At 40.1% G+C, this 21,950-nt stretch overlaps 1 protein-coding gene across 2 annotated transcripts in view; it reads right to left on the reverse strand.

Annotated features, from left to right (window-relative positions):
* Window positions 1-1,345: 1,345 nt before the first annotated feature.
* Window positions 1,346-21,950, reverse strand: part of KIF27 (kinesin family member 27) — a 47,185-nt gene continuing 26,580 nt past the window's right edge. For both annotated transcript variants that reach the window (XM_075211050.1, XM_075211051.1), the window contains exons 11-18: window positions 16,410-16,607; window positions 14,251-14,364; window positions 11,183-11,359; window positions 5,978-6,193; window positions 5,133-5,339; window positions 4,711-4,909; window positions 3,150-3,305; window positions 1,346-2,908 (exon numbers count right to left, since the gene is read on the reverse strand). In XM_075211050.1, the coding sequence (XP_075067151.1) occupies window positions 2,466-2,908; window positions 3,150-3,305; window positions 4,711-4,909; window positions 5,133-5,339; window positions 5,978-6,193; window positions 11,183-11,359; window positions 14,251-14,364; window positions 16,410-16,607 (1,710 nt within the window). In that variant the 3' untranslated portion in view covers window positions 1,346-2,465. The remainder of the gene's footprint in view (window positions 2,909-3,149; window positions 3,306-4,710; window positions 4,910-5,132; window positions 5,340-5,977; window positions 6,194-11,182; window positions 11,360-14,250; window positions 14,365-16,409; window positions 16,608-21,950) is intronic.

Below are 21,950 nucleotides of genomic sequence, written 5' to 3' on the forward strand. Positions count from 1 at the left end.
AACAAGGCAGTACATGCTGTGTACGTGGGGTAAGGGAAGGGTGAGCCGCAATCAATAGCAAGGAGGTTTCCTGGCTAGAGGTGGGAGTAACGTAGGCAATAATGTAGTTTTAACAGTAATAGTTAAACATGCACATGCAATAAAGACAAACAAGTTCACATAAGTACTAGTAAGTAATAACAATAGTAATGATAGCATAACTAGAACATAACAATCAACACAATTTTTTGGTGTCTCAGTTCAAGGGGGAAGCCATCCTAAATGGTGACTAGCGAGTCATGATCAAGGGCTGACAACTTTCACTCTTTTAAACCTGATCAATTGTAGATGGATAAACTACTATTGATGTATTATACATTCCCCAGTAGGGCAGTACATTAGATGTCTGCCTTATATATTAGATATCTCTGGGGAGTTCCATAAACTACAAGTGACCTATGACATCCTTAGCAATTCGATGGGTGGTGAGTAAATCGCAAGTCGTAGCTTTTGACAAAGAAAATAAACATTTTAGGATTTTATTACTATTAATTTACATTTATTTAACCTATTTATGCCTGCCTGCTGTAAAAACATGGCACATACAAATGGCATAGGTTTCACAGAGCAGAAAAGTGTCACAAAATGCCCAGGACTCCAGAGAAATGTCCAAGAACGGATTAACCCAACCGGATTCACAGATATCTTTGACATCACTAAGCTCTTGTTTTCAGCAGATGACCTCACTAATAGAATATTACTAGTACATTTTATACATGCCAATGGCTATTTGTTCTATCTCAGCCAAACAAAAAAATCTGGTAAATGTAGCTCATATTACTAAAAGCAAATATAAATATTGTTTTCTGTTAAGAATACCTACTTTACAGAAAAATAAAGGGATTTTTCTTTAACATACATTAATCTAATGTAGGAAACTAAAAGTTGGCTATGTGATAGTGGAAGCATTATCTTTGTTAATGCTTCTTTGAAGTGCTTTAGGCACAGAAAACCATCTGTTTCAAGGGAACAATAAGGCTAACTGGAGATAAGTTAATAATTTAAGATATTTTTTTTTTTTTAAAAAAAGAATCCCGTTTATTGACTGGAGAGTGGGATTGTAGTAGGAGCAACCAATGCGGTTACCTCCTGTTAAGAAGCCCATACTATGTTATTATAAGGTTAAGAAGTCTCAATTTCAGAAGACAAAAGTTTCTGACTCTTCAGTAAGATTTTGAATATTATTTTATATACATATATATATATATATATATATATATATATATATATATATATATATATATATATATATATATCTCTATCAGGTCACCTAATTCATTTAATTATTGTCAACAAAAGACAAATATCAAATTCTCAATGTTTATTTAATTTTTCAATTAAACATTTTTTTTGATCCCTTAGTTTTGTGAGAAGGTTTTTTTTTCATGGGAGGGTGCACACTTGTGTCCATAATGAACACCGTGCCACTGACAAACAACGAGGGAGACGACACCAAAACTGTATAGGAAATCAGCACATTGGTGCACCATCAGTGCGACAACCATCACAATATGTATCCATGAAAGAGATTTCAATAAACCTATTAATATTGGCTTACACTTGTTAATATTTTGTGAACATACCTTCCATAAGGTTTGGAAAAGCTTGACAGAGAATATTTGGATGAACTGATTGTTTACACTGACCTGCTTTGTCCAGTAAACACATTGTGCCTGATTCATTAAGGAAAGTAAAGCAAAAAAAAAAAAAGAAAAAAAAAGAAGAAGAGTAACTTTGACCCTTAGCAAAACCATGTTGCATTGGAGGGGATGTAAATTTAAAATGTGATGGCAGATTTATATTGGAGTAGGGCATGTTCTAGATCAACTTTAAATTTTAGTGTACAAATAAAGCTACGAAGTATTTGTGTGCTACATGAAAAAACAGCCAGTATTTATCTTATGTGCAAAATAATAAACTGATTTGCACCCCTTGCATTGTAACATGGTTTTGTCCAAGAGAAAACTTACTCATTTTTTTGCTTTACTTTCCTTAATGAATCAGGCCCATTATAGCTACAAGTCCTGGGTAAAGAGGAACAAAATGTTATCAGTCACTATTTTCCCATTCTTATCCACATTTATTAGACAATATGCTCACTTTCAAGTTAGGCTCCCTACTTTTCCTTCATTTCACCCAAGCAAGAGACTCCCAGGAGTGGATGGTAAATAAAAAAAAAAGTGCCATACTATACAACAGTTTAACAAACAGCAATAATAAATATCAATATGTTTCAAAATGATTTAACACAAAAAAATAGTAAAGGAACTCACAAATATACAGTTATAAAGTAGTCTAGAGGTTAGTGCTGGCTATTTGTTTAGTGGTGAATAATAAGGACCTCTGGTGAGAGATTCTATGTCAAGACAAAACGCTTACTGTGTAACAAGTGCTACTCTTAATATATGTATAGCATGTTCGGCCACCTAAACTTTAAAATCTGTTGAATGTTGTGCTTCTTCAATTGAATCGGCAAGAATGGAGCCAATGCTGGAGCGTCGCATCGATAGCACAGAAATCTGTCGTACATCTCTACGGGACAATTTCACTGGATTCACTACAAGTGGCGCACTGATCGCCTCTGCTTTTGTTGTTTGGGAAACGGATTGCGCATTAGGTTTTAAAATATGTGGATCTTCAATATCTTCTGGTTCATCACCATTTGAAAAGTGCCTTCTGATTTGTCTACGTGATTCTGGGATTTGTTCTCCAGCAATTTTGTAAGTGCTCTGCTGAAGTCGGGAGTTTGAAGCTTCTTTTGATTTTCTGTTGGGCTTATTGTTTTCACTCTTTGTTGCCCATTTCTGTTCTTTGGTCGTCATTGGTCCTGCCTCATCGTGGCTTTGTGGGGTATGTCCAAGGCCATTGTCTTAAAAAAAAATAAAAAAATGGTAAAAGACAATAGGGAAACAGTGAACATAGAACATGCGCTGTGACCAATAACCCATGTTCATTCTTATGACTATACTAGGCTAAGAAAAACTGATTTTTCCTTGGTTCTTATGGTTTGCAACACATTAAATAAGTATAATGATATGTATAGTGGTCACCCATATATTCATTGCTAGAAATTTTGATTTAATATGAATCAGGAGTATTTCTAATCTTACTTTTAGAAAATATCACACTTGATTCTCCAACCAAATCCCTTAGCTTCTTTCTCAGTTCTCGACTGGTTGTCTTGTAGAAGTAAAGCTCTTTTGTGAGCTCCTCCATTTTTGCTTCAGTTGCCTTGATGTTTTCTGCAGAGACTCCACTCTCTCTATCTAGAATGGAAAAAAAAAAAGAAATGATTGACCATACCAATATATCCAGAATATTCTATTTTGCAACAAGGTTACTACCTTAATTATGCCAGGGTATTTCCCATGCACTACGTTCAGGTAGTGGGAAATCTTCCACTTATAAATAGAAAAGCACAGCTGATAAGAGCTCATTTATAGTGGAAGCTCTTAACAGAGCTAGTCTTAGATCGTCTATGACGGGTTTTTTTATTTCGCCAATTGATTGTTTACAGATGAAGATGCAAACGGTTGGCAACCTTTATGATTAGTCTTTTTTTTTTTTTTTTTAAATCTGTGAGCGTTTTATCTACTCTTTAATGTGTATTACTGAAATGTACCTATTTTAAAGATACCTATGCCTCTATAAAGCAAGTAAATTACATTGCTTAAGTTCTAAATCACAGCCATAATGCTTTACCTCTTTAAACATCACCCTCATTATATACCAACCTTGCTATAACAGCAGTTTTGACCTGTGACTAAAGCAGTCGTTATAAAGAGGGAGCACTGTGTAAGTTGGCTACAAAGATTTGTGGATGAGGTGCAGTGGGATGTAGAGTAATGTGTGTCTGCCATAAGTGTATATAGCAATATTTGTGCAGAAAGTACGTGACAGTCCAAAGAGTTGGGTTTAGTAGTGTAAGAAATGGGGAATGTGAAAAGTTATTAATGTAGACAGCAGGAGGACACAGTGTAATGTGTTGGGTGTCTGATCTGTGTGTGTAAAGATAAGTTCCACTCTTGAAATTATATCATCATCAGCACCCCTTTAACACAGCCCATAGCTAGCCAACAAAGAGGGGGTAGGACTTGAAACAGCACTTACAAGAGAGGGTAGCTTGGTGCAGAAACCTGCGAGGAGCTTGAAACACACCAAAGACCAGGCCTTGCTGTGGGACATATAAGGGGGCAGGGCGGAATGGACAGGAATATTGCTTTGAGAATTGGAGGAGAGAAAGTAGGATACAGTAGGAGTGGAGGCTGTACGCTGGAAAGTACATGGGTATGTTTTTTTTATTTTATTCTTAATACAGTGTGTGTGTGTGTGTGTGTGTGTGTGTGTTAGTGAAGTTGGTGTATATCTGTGTTAATGTAGTTTTTGTGTGTGTCACTTGGAGGGAGCAGTTACAGACTGGAAGTTACTCCTTTACAGAACTGGTGCTGTCTGGCAAAATTAACTGTAAGGCAATGTGGCCACCTGTGCTAATGTGACACAATTGTATCTTCCCTTGCATAGGTCTGTCTCCTAATTGGTTCTAGTTCACCTTTGATTGCATTCAGCAATGTCTCACTTTCTGCATTTCAGATACAGTATATTAATATAATTTAGCTACAGAAAGAGCAATACAATGATCAAGTGCTCACAGTGCTCCAGTAGCCATCATACCTTTAAAGTGCTGTAATAGAAGCTGCATCTTTTGTTCGTGTTCCTTTTTCTGCTGGGTCAACTGTCTGTCACTTTGCAGTGTGAGATGCTCCAATGCTGACTCCAGCTCTCTGACCAAGTTCTCCTGCTCCGACACTCTCATGGCCAGATCTTGTGATTGTAGCTGCAGTGTCCGTTCGGCCTCTCGTAGGCTCACAACCTGGAGAGAAGGAGAAGTCGTCAGTTGGGGAGCTCTTTTACAATATGTGCAATTGTCTCCCATTAACAGTATAAGTCAATTTCTGATTAAGAACAAACCCAGTTTTAGAGTGCATGGATTTTAATTTGTTTACTTTGAAGATTTATTTTTGTATCAAGTTTATTTTGTTCATGTTTCTGTAACAAGCTACAAATGATGGTACCGAGTAATGAATAGTTTAGACCTTGTTGAAGTATCGGACAAGAATAGATCTGGTCTCAGAAGCAGACAGGGAGCTGAACTTCTCTATGACGTTGGCTTCACTCTGTGTGAGAATCTGAGAGGAGTCTTTTAAGGCATCCTGTCGGCTCTGAATGCACTCATTCTTGTACTCAATGGCAGCCTCCAAAGCATCTATCCCTTCCTCCAGCTGGAACAAGATGTGCTCTTCCTGTAGAAACAAGTATGTGAGACACTAAGCAGTGTTTGAGTACAGCTTTGTTAGAACATGTGCAGGAGAAGACATTTATTCATTAACGACTGACAAAGCAGCTTCTCCTCGGAATTCCTAAGCAGTGAATAAGGCTTGCTAAGCATTTATTACTACAAAAGGAGAGAAGCTTCTCTGAACGTACACAAGAACCCATCACTCTGGCAAATTTGACCATGGTGTCTGTGAACAAGACATATGCTTGAGGAGATCATTTCAACTACTACTGTCATTTTTGAGGATGTAAGGAAGAATACTGCATTCTTAAAAGGTGGCACCAATTAAAAGTTGATTTAGCCAAGTTAAAATCATTATACTGGGTACCGTAACACTGGAATAATTCCCGATACTTGACATGGGCATCAAACAAAAAATCAGCAGTTGAAGAACTCAGATATGGCTGTTGCTACAGACATGTTGCGAGTATTTGACACCAGAGTTCATTTCCAAGGACAAAATAATTCTTTAGAATTTTTGAGTGGGGTTTTTGGTCCAAAAGAATTGTAATCTGGTCTAATATTTAACATTTATCAAGCTTTGAATTTAGTATATTTCAGATATACTAAGCCAAAAAAAACCAAAAAGGGAAGTGTAAGTACCTCTGGCGACAGCACTGTGCCATTCTTCAGTTTTTCATCCAGACTGTCTCTTCTCTGTAGGAGATGGTCCCGCTCCTTCTGCAGTACTTTGACCTCCTCAAACACTTTCTTCTGCTCCTCGCTAGTACCATTGCGCAGTTTCTTACTTTTGTCTGTTAGCTCATTTTCTAAGGTATTGAGGCGAGTTGACAACTTCAGCATGTCACTGCTTAAAGCCTGGGAAAGTAACATATTATTTAGTTCTCAGTTGCATATAACATCTACAAGTGCTTTCATTAGTTTTTAAATGTCTGATTCTGCCACATTGTCCAGCCAAAAGATAAGCACTGAAATGAAAAGAGGGACTGCTTCACAGTTCAATTTTCTGGGCCGCTTCGACCTATCACTAACCAGTGTTGTTGGAGTACTATACTGTTCTGACAATGTATTATTTACAAGATGAAATTAGTCAGTTATTTAGCTGCCAGTGTATGTGAAACAAAATAGTTACATTAAAGTTACGTTACCACCTAGTAAAATATTGTCAATGATATCATGTGATAACGCAACAGTAACTATCTATATATGTAGTTTGGTGATCTGTAAGGTTTGGGAAAATGTTCTCACTAGAAGTGGCAAGTAGGTTCGCAAGACTGTGATATACATCTATTTAGGTCTGATTACCCCCAAAACACTATCTATCTATATCTATAAATATCATCTATCTATCTATATCTATATATGTGTATATTCTTGAAAGTTTGGCACAATGATACTTTCAAAATAATTGCTCTGGTCAAACAAAAACAAAATAACATGTGAAATATAAAACGGTGTGGAAAGACATACATTTATAAAAGAACAGTATTGCTGGCGGATAGGCGAATCCATTATAGGTGGCAGAGTGCAATTTGGGACTTGGGTTTAATACCTCCAGTAGAAGGATGCCACTACCTAGGGTGAGTGAGTTTGTCCTGGAACATCTACTGTTACCTGATCATCACTGCAAGTTCTCACCGTTAAAATTACAAGTATTGGCACCGATTATCAAGTAGCAATGGGAAGGGAGTCTTACCAATTTCATCCAAAGAGGTGAGGAAAGTAATTAAACAGAAATAACAGACCTTAAGGAGCATATACCCACTATTCGTTTTATTTCTTGTTTTACTTTAAAAGATTAGTTGTTACGCTTTGCTTATAACTATAGATCTTGGCAATCATAATATATGTCAAAATACATCCTGAAGTAAAGTCTCTTCTTTAATAAAAGTGGTTTATTTTTTCCAAGTATTATGATGGCTGGTTATTTCTTGCAAGGTATTTGCAGATAGATATTCCATTATTGAAGGATACTAAATATATGAAACTATTCAGAAATGGTTGGAGATTGTGAGCCTCTACAAACCATGGGATTATACCTAGCTACACAGAAGAGTTTACATGTAATTGACTTAATATACCTGGATGTAGTAATATTACTTATGTTTATTAAGAACAGATTGGGTCTATTGAGATATTAGTATTAATTAATTTAGGCAAAACTGTTTGTATTTTCAGCAAAACAGATTTAATAATCAGATATTTTCACCATATGTGAAATAATGAATGTTTATCTTTTTTTAAACCTTCAACATTAAATGGAAATTGAAGGGTAATAAGTTTTAAAAAGTGGACCGTATTTATATACCAACCGGTGTTAAGTTTAAAGGAAGTTTTCTGGGAAGAGACTGAGAGTTATGCAAGAAAAATCATATTTTCCCTTAGTTTTCACAGGAGATAGGTGATTTGAACCATAGATCCCAATTTTTAATAATATAAGGTAGAGATCTTGTGAAGCATTGTTTTTATAAGAGATCTTGTGATGTGACTGAAAGATTCCCTAGAGACCTGCTTTATGGGCCCTGTGTTTTCTCTCAATAAATATTTCAATTTCAGATGGTCTGCTCCAATACATATGTTGGTATGAACTTTGGTTATTTCTGTAGAAGATACTCAGAAATTTTTGCATCTGTTCTCAATGTTATCAAGATGTTGTTTTAAAATCAGTTTGTTTTGTTTTTTGAAAAATTTTATATCATTTTTGTAAGGATTTTGTAATTAATTCTGTTGTGGTTCACTTGGACGACATCCTCATATATTCGGACTCGTTGTCGGTACACCAGGGTCATGTCAGACAAGTGTTACAAAAGTTGAGAAAACATCACCTCTATGCTAAACTCGAAAAATGTGAGTTTGAGGTTCAGAAGGTATCCTTTCTTGGTTATATTATCTCCTCGGAAGGATTCTCTATGGACCCAACCAAGGTCCAAGCAATCCTAGACTGGGTACAACCGAATAACCTCAAAGCGGTCCAGAGATTCCTGGGAATCGCCAATTACTACATGAGGTTTATTGGCGGTTTTGCGGATATCGTGGCTCCCATCGTCACCTTGACCCGTAAAGGAGGTGATCCAGCTGTTTGGTCACAACAGGCAAGAACTGCATTCGAAACCCTAAAAGAAAGCTTTTGTGTCTGCTCAGGTCCTCAGACACCCAGATCCTAAGGTACCGTTTATTCTTGAGGTAGATGCCTCTGACGTCGGTGCTGGGGCCATCTTGTCACAAAAAGATCCCCAGACCCACCGCTTACATCCATGTGCCTTTTTTTCCCGTCAGTTTTCCTCAGCAGAAACCAACTATGACGTGGGAAACCGAGAATTGCTGGCAATTAAATGGGCCTTTGAAGAATGGCGACACTGGTTGGAAGGCGCTGCACACCAGATCTCCGTTATAACGGATCATAAGAATCTGCAATATATACAGTCAGCCAAACGTCTGAACCCCCGACAGGCTCGTTGGTCGCTGTTCTTCACCCGGTTCAACTTTATTATCACCTATCGTCCTGGTTCTAAGAATATTCAAGCGGACGCTCTGTCCAGAAGTTTCCTGGCACATCATGCTCCGGTCACTAGCCCAGAACCTATTGTTCCTGTGTCTATGATTCATGCTGGGTTAACCTAAGACCTGAGCTGTACTTTACAGAGGTTTCAGAGATTAGCCCCGATAATACTCCAGTAGGATGTTTGTTTGTCCCAGTTCATCTGAGGAGGGCAGTTCTTGCTGAAGCACACGATAGTCAAACTGCCGGACATCCGGGAGTCTTTAAGACAATAGAAATCCTTTCCCGTACTGTATGGTGGCCATCTTTGTCTGCTGACGTCAAGAGTCACGTCTTGTCATGTGAGGTTTGTGCCAGAAACAAAGTCTCCAGGACCCGTCCAGTAGGTCAGTTAGTTCCTTGGCCATTCCTGCAAAACCATGGACGCACTTGTCCATGGACTTTATAGTTGATCTACCACCTTCTGCAGGACACACTACCATTTGGGTCGTGGTGGATCGGTTCAGCAAAATGTCACATTTCGTTCCACTAACCAAACTGCCTACTGCTCGGGATTTGGCCGTCTTATTCATTCAACATATTTTCCGGCTCCATGGACTTCCTACTGACATCGTCTCCGATCGGGGTTCTCAGTTCATAGCCCAATTCTGGAAATCCTTCTGTACTCTCCTTGGAATCAAGATCAGTTTATCATCCTCATATCACCCTCAGTCAAATGGGCAGACTGAAAGGGTTAACCAGTCACTGGAACAGTTCCTCCGATGTTACACTTCAGAGTTCCATGACAACTGGTCCTCTTTGCTGCCCTGGGCAGAGTTTGCATACAATAACTCATCTCACTCATCTACTCAAACTTTTTCCAACTCAGAAACTCTAACAGCTGTAAAGCTGCCATGAATTCTCCAGTCTCCTCTCCACCAGCAATTTTTAAATGCAATGGTAACTTGCTTCACTAAAATAAATCTTTTTTTAGTGGGTAATGTTTTTAAAAATAAGTCAGTGGGAGCTAAAATGACATTCTCACTTTCCTCACCTACTATTGCCATGTCCATGGCAGATGGAAAGCTGGGAGGCACCATCCTGGCTCTTTGCACGGAGTAGGGTTTACATTATTAATGGTCTTTTTCTGCTGCCTAACAGGTTTTGGTGCCCAAAGTTGCACAATTCTGAGCAGGGGGACCCAGTGCCCTTTTTGAAAGGATATGTTGTACAGATAAGGTTTTACCACTTTCTTTTAAAAAACAAAAAGTTGTTTTTTTTATCATTGCACAGAGCAGTGGTGGGCAAATAGGCTGCTGATATCACATGCATAGAATAAGAGTGAATGGGATCAGCTTACTTTCTTGTCATGTGACCTCCTATGCACACTGCAGCACAGGCAATCAGGAAGTGGAGGAGTTATTGCAGTGTATTCTGGACTACTCACTCTCTTTTCTTCCTCTGTGGGCTTGGCTGCGCAGGTGAGTGTAGGGAGGTGTGAGAGGAGAAGGGCAGAGGTCTGTGTGGGGAGATGGGCAGAGGTCTGTGTGGGGAGATGGGCAGAGGTCTGTGTGGGGAGATGGGCAGAGGTCTGTGTGGGGAGATGGGCAGAGGTCTGTGTGGGGAGATGGGCAGAGGTCTGTGTGGGGAGATGGGCAGAGGTCTGTGTAGGGAGATGGGCAGAGGTCTGTGTAGGGAGATGGGCAGAGGTCTGTGTAGGGAGATGTGGAGGTATAGGAGCTATACTGTACATTGAGACATGAGAACTATAGCGTGACATATACAGGGAACATGGGAGCTGTACTGCAAGTTGTAGCTATGGAGAATGCACTTTACACCTGGGACTTAGTGCTGTATGATAAATGAGCCTTATGATGTACTGTATAAAAGGAGTGGATATTAAAAATTGTGTATGGGGATGTACTATATAATGTGGAATATGCTGGTAAGCATATCACAGAAGTAGCTGTTATTTGTGAAAATGAAACTGTGGTCTCGACAGGGATAGACCAGTGGAGCATCTCTAGGGTGCCTCATCCTGCCTATTGAAGCGACACATTACCAGGGTACCAACAGGCACAGTACTTGATACTGTCAGTCTAGAACTGCATTGAGTTATAACACTACTAAATTATTAAGAACCATTGTAATTTGTATCTCGCATGCCAACTCGATTACTGCTGCATATATGTTTGCATTCCCATGCCTCTGTATGTGCAAAGTGCACTCCTAATTTCTTATTTTCATGAGAGACACATTTTGATACTCTACTTTGGGAGCCAGTTTGTCTAAAAACAGCCCTGGCTACATACAGGGAGCAATATACTTATGAAAGATAGGTTTCAATGTGTGCAATTATTGTACCACACCTGGCTTGATCTAAGTTTTTTAATCTCCAGCTGGCTCTTCTCCTTAAGCATGTCTTCCATCTTAGCAATGCTCTCTTCTCTCTTCTTTAAATCTTCTTCTAACTCGCTCAATGCCTGCCGCTCCATCAAAACTTTCTCCACCTCCTCATCCAGCCATTTCTTTTGTTCTTCCATCTTCTGAATTAAGGAGATAGCATAATATAATAGGATTATATAAAGGATTGTATATGAGGGAACATTATTATTTTAAGAAGTCTAAGCTAAATACAACACAAAAAAACCAACCAAGAGAACCTAGTCTTCTGAAACATAGACCACTAAAGTCAAACAAGGAACAAACCACAGCGTACCATAATTGGGTGTCCAGGGTCCCTCAATGGACTGAGAAAGGGATTTAACGTGAGTACAAAAATATCTCTTTCACATATATCCATTGGTGGAAACTGGTTCCCAAAGCTGCCCCCCCCCCTTCCCCAAAGGAGGGAATAATAGTCTGAGATTACCGAGTGCCAAATTTTCCACCCAAAACTGGATTAAAAATAACTTTTAGAAGTTAGTAAATGTATAAACAAAACACCAGGTAGCCTCCCGACACATCTGTTCTGTCAAAACCTCATGCCGCACCACCCTTGGGCCATTTACATACCTGATGGAATGTGCCCTAATGTTTTTGGGAACAGGCTATCCTGCTCCAATGTATGTCTGTCGAATTACTAAGGTAATTCATCTAGTGATAGATTGGTTGCGGGCTAACCTCTCTTTTGACCACCTTTGGTTGGAATGATGGCTTCATATGTAAAACTGCCCTCTTATCATAAAAGACAATGAACGCAGATTTGCAAGAGACTCTTCTTGCAATGGAAATGGCTAGAAAATAATACATTCTTCCTAGTAACAAAAATGTAGTTCTACATGATCTAAAGGTTGAAATGGGGGATGTTGTAAGACCTTTAGGACAAGGTTTAGATGGTGCAATGAGAGGAACATATGGTGGTTGGACATGCAAAGCTCCCTGCAGAAAAGTCTGTATCTCTGGGACAATTGAGGAAGGAACTTTTAAGGAACTAAATCTCAAGCTATTCTCTAGTCCCTCCTGTAGAAACTGCAGCAATCTCACCAAATTTAAGGACAGACTTTTCTTCTCACAACAATAGATGTAAATCTTCCAAACTCTATGGTATTTTTTAGCGAAAGATGGCTTTCTAGATTTCAGCATGTTTTCCACTACACCGTCAGATAGACCTGTAGATTTAAAAATCATGGCTTCAACAACTGTGTAGTTAAAGCCAGTTGATGTAAATTCTGATGGTGGAATAGACCTTGGGATAACAGGTCCCATAATAGCAGAAGGCGCCATGACGGACTTCTTGTAATGTCTAAAATTTCCGCGTGCCGAGACCTCCGTGCCCAATCCAAAACAACCTGGATCGCCTGGACCTCTTCTCTTCTTTAGAACCTTAGAAACATTGCTACCAGAGGGAAGATATAGAGCAGACAATAGTTCCACGGAACTGACATGAGGTCTACTAGAGACACTCTTGGGTCCCTTGTTTTGCACAGTAAAAGTCTACTTTGTGCTTCAATCAAATTGACATCATGTCGACATCTGGGTGACCCCACTTTTCCACTAGAAAAAAAACCTCTGGATAACGGGACCATTCTCCGGGAAGTAGTGGATTGCTGCTGAGAAAATCTACTTCCCAATTCTTTACTTCGCTGAGATCGTCGGAACCCAGCAAATCATAAAGATGGTACTGTAGGCTCACTACCCAGCTCTGTAAACTTTTTGACAATTGTCTAGCCCAAGGTAATGAGTGGTTGACCGCTGGAGAGGTTGTCCTTGTTGAGCAACCAAAAAAAGAAATAAATGTGTTTTTGTGGACAATTTGATGAACTGCCTGGACAGGCTGACATGAGATTTCTTCCATTTCGTTAGCAGTTCTATTTGGAACTTCCTCGAGTGGAACTGATCAAACTGAACTTCCTTGAAGGTCGACACCATTTTCCCAGAACTCTCATGCACAGTTGAATAGAGATCAATCTGACAGCTCTTGGTTGTCAACTGAATGTGTTCCTGGAGAACTGCAGAAAAATCTGCTTTGATAGGCAGGTTGTCCAAGTATGGAATGATATTTACTCCTCTGGCTCTCAAGAGAAAATTTTTGCTTTTCAAAAAAATTCTTGGTATGGTTGCAAGGCCAAAGGAAAGGGCTGAGATCGGATTGCAAATCTGAGGAGACACTGGTGTCCTTGATGTCAATGGGTGCCAAAAACTTGTTCTCCTCTATACTGTTGATCACGGATCTCAGCTACTCCATCGTGAACCAGTCTTCTCGAAGATGGATGTTCAGGTCATTCAATTGAAAAAAAAATTCTTGAAAAAGTGCTGTCTAGTTTTTGGAATAGGAAAAGGTTTGAATAAAAACCCAACCATTTCTGATATTCCAGGGCAGGGATCACTCGCAAGAAGAACAAAGACTAAAAAAGTCCCCTAGAATTCCTGTAGTGTGAAAGGGAAGCTTAGTTCCAGGATGTAACACCAATCCACGATTCTTCTCATCCGGCAATCCTGGGAGATCCCAAGTAGACAGTTTTGCGCTTGGGCTCTTACCAGACCAGGGTGTCTTTGCTTTTGCTGCTCCCCATGGGGAGGTGAGAACAGACCCCTAGGATATGCCCCTTTTCCTGAGGTTAAAAGGTCCTCAACCTATTTGCCTTTGGTTTGGATGCATTAACATGGAGGAAAGAACTTTGTCTCCTGGGGCCTGGTTGATAAATATTTCCAATTCAGAACCAAAGAGGACATCACTTGAAACCGTAAGGGATTCCAGAGATCTTTTGGATCCTGAATCAGATCCTGAATCAGTCAATTTGTTTTAAATCACACAAATTGGAACATTTCATGTTTCACCTTTCCAACAGAGTCCCTGCATTACTTACACCGCTTTGGATTTCTTGCATTTACCCCAACCCAGCCTGTTCTCAATGACCACTACTAGTCAGCTAAACACAAAAAATTATCAGATAATATTACTTTATATGGCACGTAGTGCATTGAAATAACTCACTAGCTGGAGCTGGTCTGGCATACTTGATGTACTTTTTCGCCTTCTAATGGCTGCAATCTGTTCACTTTTTAGTTTCAACATCTTCTGTTGTTGCTCAGTCTTTAGCTGAAGTTCCTAAAAAAAAGACAATTTCACAATCTTTTATTATATTCGTGGAAATGTAGATGCAAGACTGACATTTTGTTGCAACGTTAAAGAGAAAATAGACATAAAAGTAGAATTTTTGGCTCCCTTTATGTTTTAAAATGTAAATATGACTATGATTGCTGGGAATGCAACTGAGCTAAGGTGACAAACAGCAGCTACAATGAGCGCAATTATAAAGCCAAATAACAAATATCTTAATTCACCTTAATGGTGCTTCACATGACATTTATAATGCTGGGTCACATGGAGTCTTAATTTTGAGCCCAGAGCAACAAGGCACAAAAGGGGGCAGACCTCTGAAGCAAAAGGGGCAGGGCTTACTGTCAGAACATTTAGTGCACATTAAAATAAGAGCTATATAATGCCTATGTAAAAAAAACTAGCATTAAGATTGTTGTCCTTCGGCCAGTATGATCTGGTATAGGAATAGTGCAATTTTTAATAACAGTCAGTGAAAGTTTTATAAACTGTTGCATGTTTTTTTGCACATTTCAAAATTTACATCAATTTTATGTATTTATGCATTTATTTTTTTCCTTCCGTTGACGTTAGGCAGGTTATTATTTAAAAAATGATCTAGGTTAAATGAGGACTTGTCTTCTAAAATATTGAATATACAACGTCATTTACATTGAATTTGACAAAAAGAACAACATTCAGCTTTTTCTGTAAAGTATACAGTCAAATCGCAAAAGTACACAGATTTGAGTTTACAGGTTCCTTTACTGTATCCTTCCTCCGTCCCTCTTCATAAGCAGCCAATGGTTTTCCTTTTCAGGTGTGTGACTTAGTTTTGTCAGGAATAAGTTCCTTTTTAGTATAATGGAATAAATATATTTTCAATTTATATTTGTTATAAAAGGAAAGATAGTTAAAAATAGAATAAAAGATAAAATGGTACGATACCCATTATTTTATATCTGAAGTAATGTGGCTGTTGCAAGCATGTATTTTATTTATTTTTACTTTTTTCCCCCCTTTATTTTCCAATAGTATCCTCTTTTACAAGCATTAGTGGATTCAGTGTAAACTGGACCTAATAGAGTTGCTCCTACCAGGTCCAGTTTACATGAATCTATTAATGCTACAGGCAGGTTAGATCTGATAGCAGGTTCCTCATACAATGCCTTCCTACTGCCCTCTGCTGGATAAAGTTTTGTGACAACACAGAATTTCCTTTTCAAACAAGAAGGCTGCACATATCATTCACTTTGCTAGCTGCTGCGACCGGAGTGCCAGGAACCGAATATAACTGTACCTAGCACCCTCTATGTCACTCACAGAATAGTTTTGAAATTATCTTCTGCCTGTTGTTTTAAAACAACAGGTCTGAATAAAGAGGCCACCTCTGCACAGTTATATTACAGTGGACAGTTGGCAAATAGTTAAAAATATATGTGATATAAATTTAATTTTCTTATTTATTACACGGTCAGGAATCATTTAGAATGCACCAACATTTAGCATGCCTTACATATGCTTGTACATTGTGATGGATACAGTGCACAATCTGCATGTTATACCAGAGGCACAGTAGGCTAAATAGTGAGGGTCAGAATTCATCTGTCTAGGTTGGCTGTGAAAGGTGAGTAGCATACAAAGAAGGGGATATTTGCTCTTGGTGGTCAGACTATTACAGCAGCAAATATCTGTTTTTTTGCAGGAAATTAGCAATGTACAATATGTTATTGAGCTAGCCAGTGAAATATTACATTTAAGTCTTAAATGAAATAAATGGAAACCCACATTAATGTAATATCCATTACCTGTTCAATGTTTACTCTAACACTTCAAATATTAGTACACGCACAGAAGAATAAATCCTTGTCAATAAATCAGGAGTAAATACAGAAGAGTCAGTTTTACAAGCACTGGCTATATATTCTCCCCACTGAATATGTAGGAAGATATGGTCAAATCACAAACCTTGATAGTGTTTTTTTATCAACAGTTCTCCCATTTACTATGCATTGCACTTCACAAAATAGATTGAATGAGTCCCTATTACTTACCTTGATTTGTTGTTGGTCTTTTTGCATAGTTAACTCCAGTTTCTTCTTTTTTTCGGTTTCTTCTTTCAGTTTTTTTTGTAACTGAGCCTGTTGTTGTCGCATGTTATATACATTTTGTTCAAGATCAACTACACACTTCTCATTTTGCACAGAAAGGGATGCTAGCCTCTTTGTGTCCTGTTGTTTCTTCTGTAGCACCTGACAAGTGAAACAAATAAAACTTGCCTTAATAGGTGATGAACTTCTGTTATAACCCAATGCCTTCAACAAGGCGGGGTTAATTACATTTTAACATAGGATAAAAAGAAGAAAAAAAAAAGTATTTTTATACTTACCTTTAAATTTATTTTTCTAATTCCATTTGGGGGACACTACAATCAAGGGAATATATAGGCCAATGCTGGAACTGGGCACTAAGGAGTGAATAACTCTGGAACAAAACCTCCTCCCCTCTATAACCCCTCACCAACTGCTGCTCAATTAAAAATAAAAAGGCCCAAAGGATAGGGCAAAAGCAAAGAACATTTGCTCTCCACAGACATAACAACAGGAACAATGTGACCGGAAAAATAAGCATACAGAGTTGTAGCGCATTGTATCCCAAATGGAATTAGATAATTTGATTTAACGGGAAGTACAAAATTCCTCTTTTCTCTATCATCCAATCTGGGGGACACTGCCTCCATTGGGACATTCCAAAGTTTCCCCTAGCGGAGGGTATACTCAGGTATAGCGGTGTGCAAAACCTTTATGTCCAAAGGAAGTATCCTTGGACGCAAAAATGTTAAACGGTAGAATCTTTTAAGTGTATGAACAGAGGACACAGTGCCTGCCAACATAGCTGTTCGGTTGAGGCTCCATGCCACGCAGCCCAGGGGGAACTTATTGATCTAGAGGAGTAAGCAGAGACATTTTCTGACACCTGCTTACCCGAACTGATGCGAGTCTGATGAATCACTATTTTAAGCCACCTTAATTATTTGCTTAGTTGATGACCAAACTCCAACTTCTCCTCCGCGTGCCGTAAAGGACTAGAAGAGACTCTGTATTCCATAATTTAGAAGTCCTGTCCAGACAGATCTTTAGCAGTATGACCACATCAAGCAAGAAAAATGGATCCTGGTCATCAGAGGATCCTGTCAGTCTTAGAGAAGGGATAATGATATCCTGGTTATGGTGAAAACCCGACACCATCTTGGGCTGGAATAATGGCTTGGTGCATACAACTGCTCAGTCATAATGACATGTCAAAAATGGAGATTTACAAAAGGCCCCAACTCAGAGACCTTCTTGGTTGAGTAAATAGCAAGGAGAAAAAAAGTGTTCCAAACAACAAATATGAGCTCAACCTTCTCCAGGGGCTCAAATGGTGGAAAGACATTAAGATCAAATTCAAGTCCCATGGCGCTATAAGAGGAACATAAGGGGTCTGAATCCAGAGAACTCCCTGTACAAAAAAGCCTGGACCTCAGAGACGAGGGCTAACGTCCTCTTAAAATTTATAGCCAGGGCCGAGACCTGGACCTTTAGGGAATTGAGTCTCAGACCACTGCAAAGACCATCTTGTAGCAAAGAAAGGAGGCAATATAGCCTAAACTATGAAGTGTAGCCTCCTTTTCACTTGCATCAGAGTTTTATGTTTTTACTGCTCTGTGTTTTATTTTGCTGCTGTTGTCTTAGAAATCCATTTCAGATTTTCCTGAATATCAGAGTTGTTGTGTTTCTGTTGCTGAGCAACCTTACTCACCCTGCTTCCTGAGCCACTAACACGGATTCTACATTGCAGCCGATTACCAGCTCTTGCAAAACTCATCCCTGCTCATTACCTAGCAGCTGAGTAGTCAACAATTTCTGCTCACATGATTTCTACCCAGCAGCTGATTGACCAGGACCTACATAAATACACTCATTGAAATTATTGCCTTGCTGGTGTCAGGTACAGGCAAGTTTCTGTATCTTTATCCTGTATAGGTTGGTACATCTTCTGCTGCTGGATTACAGTGTTTGACCTTGGCTTTTTTTTTACTGGACTTTGCTGTTGGATCTCTGGCTGCTCTTGAACTCTCAGCCTGTTTATTGACTTCATGTACCTCTCCTGTCCTCTGACCTGGATTGCCAATTGACCATTGTCTTTTGTCCTGTTTTGTCCGTGAGTTGCTTCATAGCCATCGCCCTGACTCTGCCTCACTCAAAAAACTGTTAACAACTATACACTCCTGGGATCAAGTCTAGGGGGCATCAGAGTACCAGTGAACAGTGTGGTTCCGGGAAAGGCGGCTGCTAATGGTGAAAAACATAGTCTGGACAACTTTTTCAGAAAGACCTTTAGCTCTCAGAATTCAGGCTTCAAAAGCTATACTGTTACAAGTCAGATGAGCTGGGTCCTCTGAGAAAGGGTTCTTGAGTTAGAATATCCTCCCTTAATGAAAAGCACCATCCTGGACCCACCGCCATCTTTAGTATGTCAGCATATCACAATTTTTTTGCCCAATATGAAGCCACTAAATCATCCTTCTTTTTTAGGACGTGAATTGCTACAGGAGGAAAACTGTATACCAAGCGATAATTGGTATACACAGGAAATTTCACGGTGCCAACCAGCAATGACAGCAGATTTCTTGTTCTCGAACAGAACCGACCCACCTTGAGGTTCAGCTGAGAGGCCATTTTGCCGACATCTGGCAGACCTCACTTTTTCCCTATTTAACAGTAAAGTTCCAGGTGGAGAGACCATTGTCCTGGAAGAACGGCATGTCTGTTGAGGAATTCCGCCTCCCAATTCTCCACCCCCAGGAGGTACATTGCAGATACGGCTGTAACTTACTGTGCCATCCAAGTCATGATCCTGGCAGATTCTTTCATCACTCCTGGTGCCCTCAATGTTGGCACTGTCTAATTAAATGCAAATCAGTTTGACTTTCATTAAAGATTGAACCCTTACAAGAGCCATTTGTCACAGCTATGAACACTGATGGGGAGCTCTGACTCCTCACTGCACAAGCGGCCTTGAATATGAAGTGTCACTGCCACCCATCCCTGAAAGTTTGTGTCCATCGTTACTAGGGTCTAGTCCTAGATGGAAGAGGGACACCCCTTGTTGAAATTGTCCATCCTCAGCCACCACAGGAGGAATTGCCGTTTCTGATATGACAGGTTGATAAAGATTGGACTTTGACCACTTTTTCAAAACATAGTTTTGATAAGTCCGGGAATGGAAGTGCGGATATTGCACAGCTTTGAATGTTGAAAGCATCTTTCCCAACAGCTTCATGAACCTGAGAACAGATGTTCTCCTGCGAGCTAGAATATGCCTTACTAGTTTCTGGAAAGGTGTGACCCTCTAATGAGGTAAAAAGACTCCCTGGAAATAAGTACCGAAGAGAAGGCCCAAAAATATAATACAATGTATTTAAGTTGGATTTTTGAAAAAGAATTAGACACTTATGGGATTCTATGTTATCTGAAGGTGGTTTAGAAGACAAAATTAGGAGTCGGCCTTTAATAGAAAAATCATACAAATAAGTTATCATGGTGACTATTTTTGATCAGAGCAGAGTGGCCATAATCCCCATGACTGGTGAATACTCTGGGAGCTGTAGCCAATCCGAAAAAAAGGGCTCTGAACTAAAAATGAAGGTCTCTTATCGTGAATCTGAAGAGGTCCTAAAATTCTTCCCAAATTGGGATGTGAATATAGGTGTCTATTGTCCAAGGAAACTAGAAATCCGTTCTGCTCCATGCTACCGATTACTGATCGTAGGGACTCCATCTTAAACCAGTCCACCTGAAGACTGGCGTTCAGAGACTTCAGGTTCGAGATGGGTCGATAGGTCTTGTCCAGATTTTGTACCAGAAACAGATTAGAGTAAAATCCCTGAGCCTTTTGTCTTTCTGGAAGTGGAATAATCACCACTGAAACCAGCAGAGATTTAATGGCATTCATGAGAGCCTGTCTTTTAATCCGGTTTCCAGGAAGCCCGGTGGAAAAGAACCGACTGGGTGGAGAACCTTGCAGGTCTAGGGTTTAACGTTTCTCTACAATACCTTTTAGCCACGGCTTGGGAGAGGAGGCCTAAACAGAAGTCGGGCTCCCACTGCAGCTGGATGGGGACAAACCCCATCATATCAGAGGGTTTGGAGGCCCATTCACCTCCATACTCATCGTGGGGTGAAGGACTGTCCCTTTTGAGGTAGAAACTCTTTGTGTGTTAGGAAAACAAAAGGATCACCATGTTGGCACTTTTGCCTTGAGAGCATTAACCGGAAAAAATCTTCCCTTACAACCCTTTGCTTGACTAATTATCTGTTAGTAGTCGCGGCGGCCGCGGGCATCGCCGCGACTCTCCTTACCTTCCTGCGGGTCCCCCGGTCGTTGCTATGGCAATCGGGACATCACTTCCGGTTTTGGCTTCCCGGGTGTCTGGGCAACAGCCGGGACGATCGGGACCCTCTGCTGCCGCGCCCGGCCAGCTGGCTAACAGCCGGGCGCGCGTGCAGGTTACATTAAGTTTAGCCAATCATGGCTATTTAGTTACCAGCAGCTACCTATGGCTGTTTAGGGCACATTAGTAGGTATTATTCAGTTGAGCACTGCATTCCTATTGGCCATTTGCACTCCTGCCATTAGGCAAAACCTGTGACTACTCTTAGACCTAGCTCCGAGTCCTAGTACTATTTAAGGCAGCGAGGTCTGAAACTCACTGCCGGTTATAGCGTCCTGTCTCCAGTATTGCTGCCTGCTCCTGTTCCTTATCTGGTGTTGAACCTGAGATTGATTACCCGTGTATGACCTTTGCCTGTCCCTGGATTCCGAACCTGTGCTAGTGACCCTGACCAACTGCCTGTACCTGGATTCTGAACCTCTGCTAGTGACCCTGATCTATTGCCTGTCCCTGGATTCTGAACCACTGCCTGCGATCTTGACCTTTTGCCTGTATCTGACCTCTTTGGTGCTCTGTCCAGTCCGCTGATGTCTGGCCTGCCGCCCCTCCGTGTGCTACCTCCTGTACCTGTGCGCTGCCGTGTTAGCATAAACTCATACTACTCTGAGCATAAGACCTGGGGGCATCCGAGTACCTGTGAGCATAACCAGTCTCTACGGGAACGGCGGCTGCTAAAGGTGAAGACCTCTTCTACCTGTTCTATGAGTTTACGCCGCACTGGTGGCCATAACATTATCTAGCTCTGAACCAAAAAGAGCATGACCATAAAAATAGGCATGGATTTGAGAGCCCTCTTAGGCTCCATTTCTGTATCCAGTATCTGAGCCAAATGGCCTTTCTAGTAGTCACTGCTAATGCCAAAATCTAGAATCAACAAGGGCTGCCTCAGCTAGGTACTCTGAAGCTTCTCTAATGTGATTAATTAAGGGCAATAACAATTAGAGCTAGGAGTACCTAACTGAATCCCCTTGATCACCAGTTTCAATAGCCTTGTTAATGCATATGGATGCCAGAATAGGTCTAGCTGCAACATAAATATATTTTAATATTCCCTTGTATGTTCAGTCTGTGCTTTCTTTATGGAAAGCAGCCTCATCGA

The sequence above is a fragment of the Mixophyes fleayi genome, chromosome 1, assembly GCF_038048845.1.
Source record: "Mixophyes fleayi isolate aMixFle1 chromosome 1, aMixFle1.hap1, whole genome shotgun sequence".
Taxonomy (NCBI): domain Eukaryota; kingdom Metazoa; phylum Chordata; class Amphibia; order Anura; family Limnodynastidae; genus Mixophyes; species Mixophyes fleayi.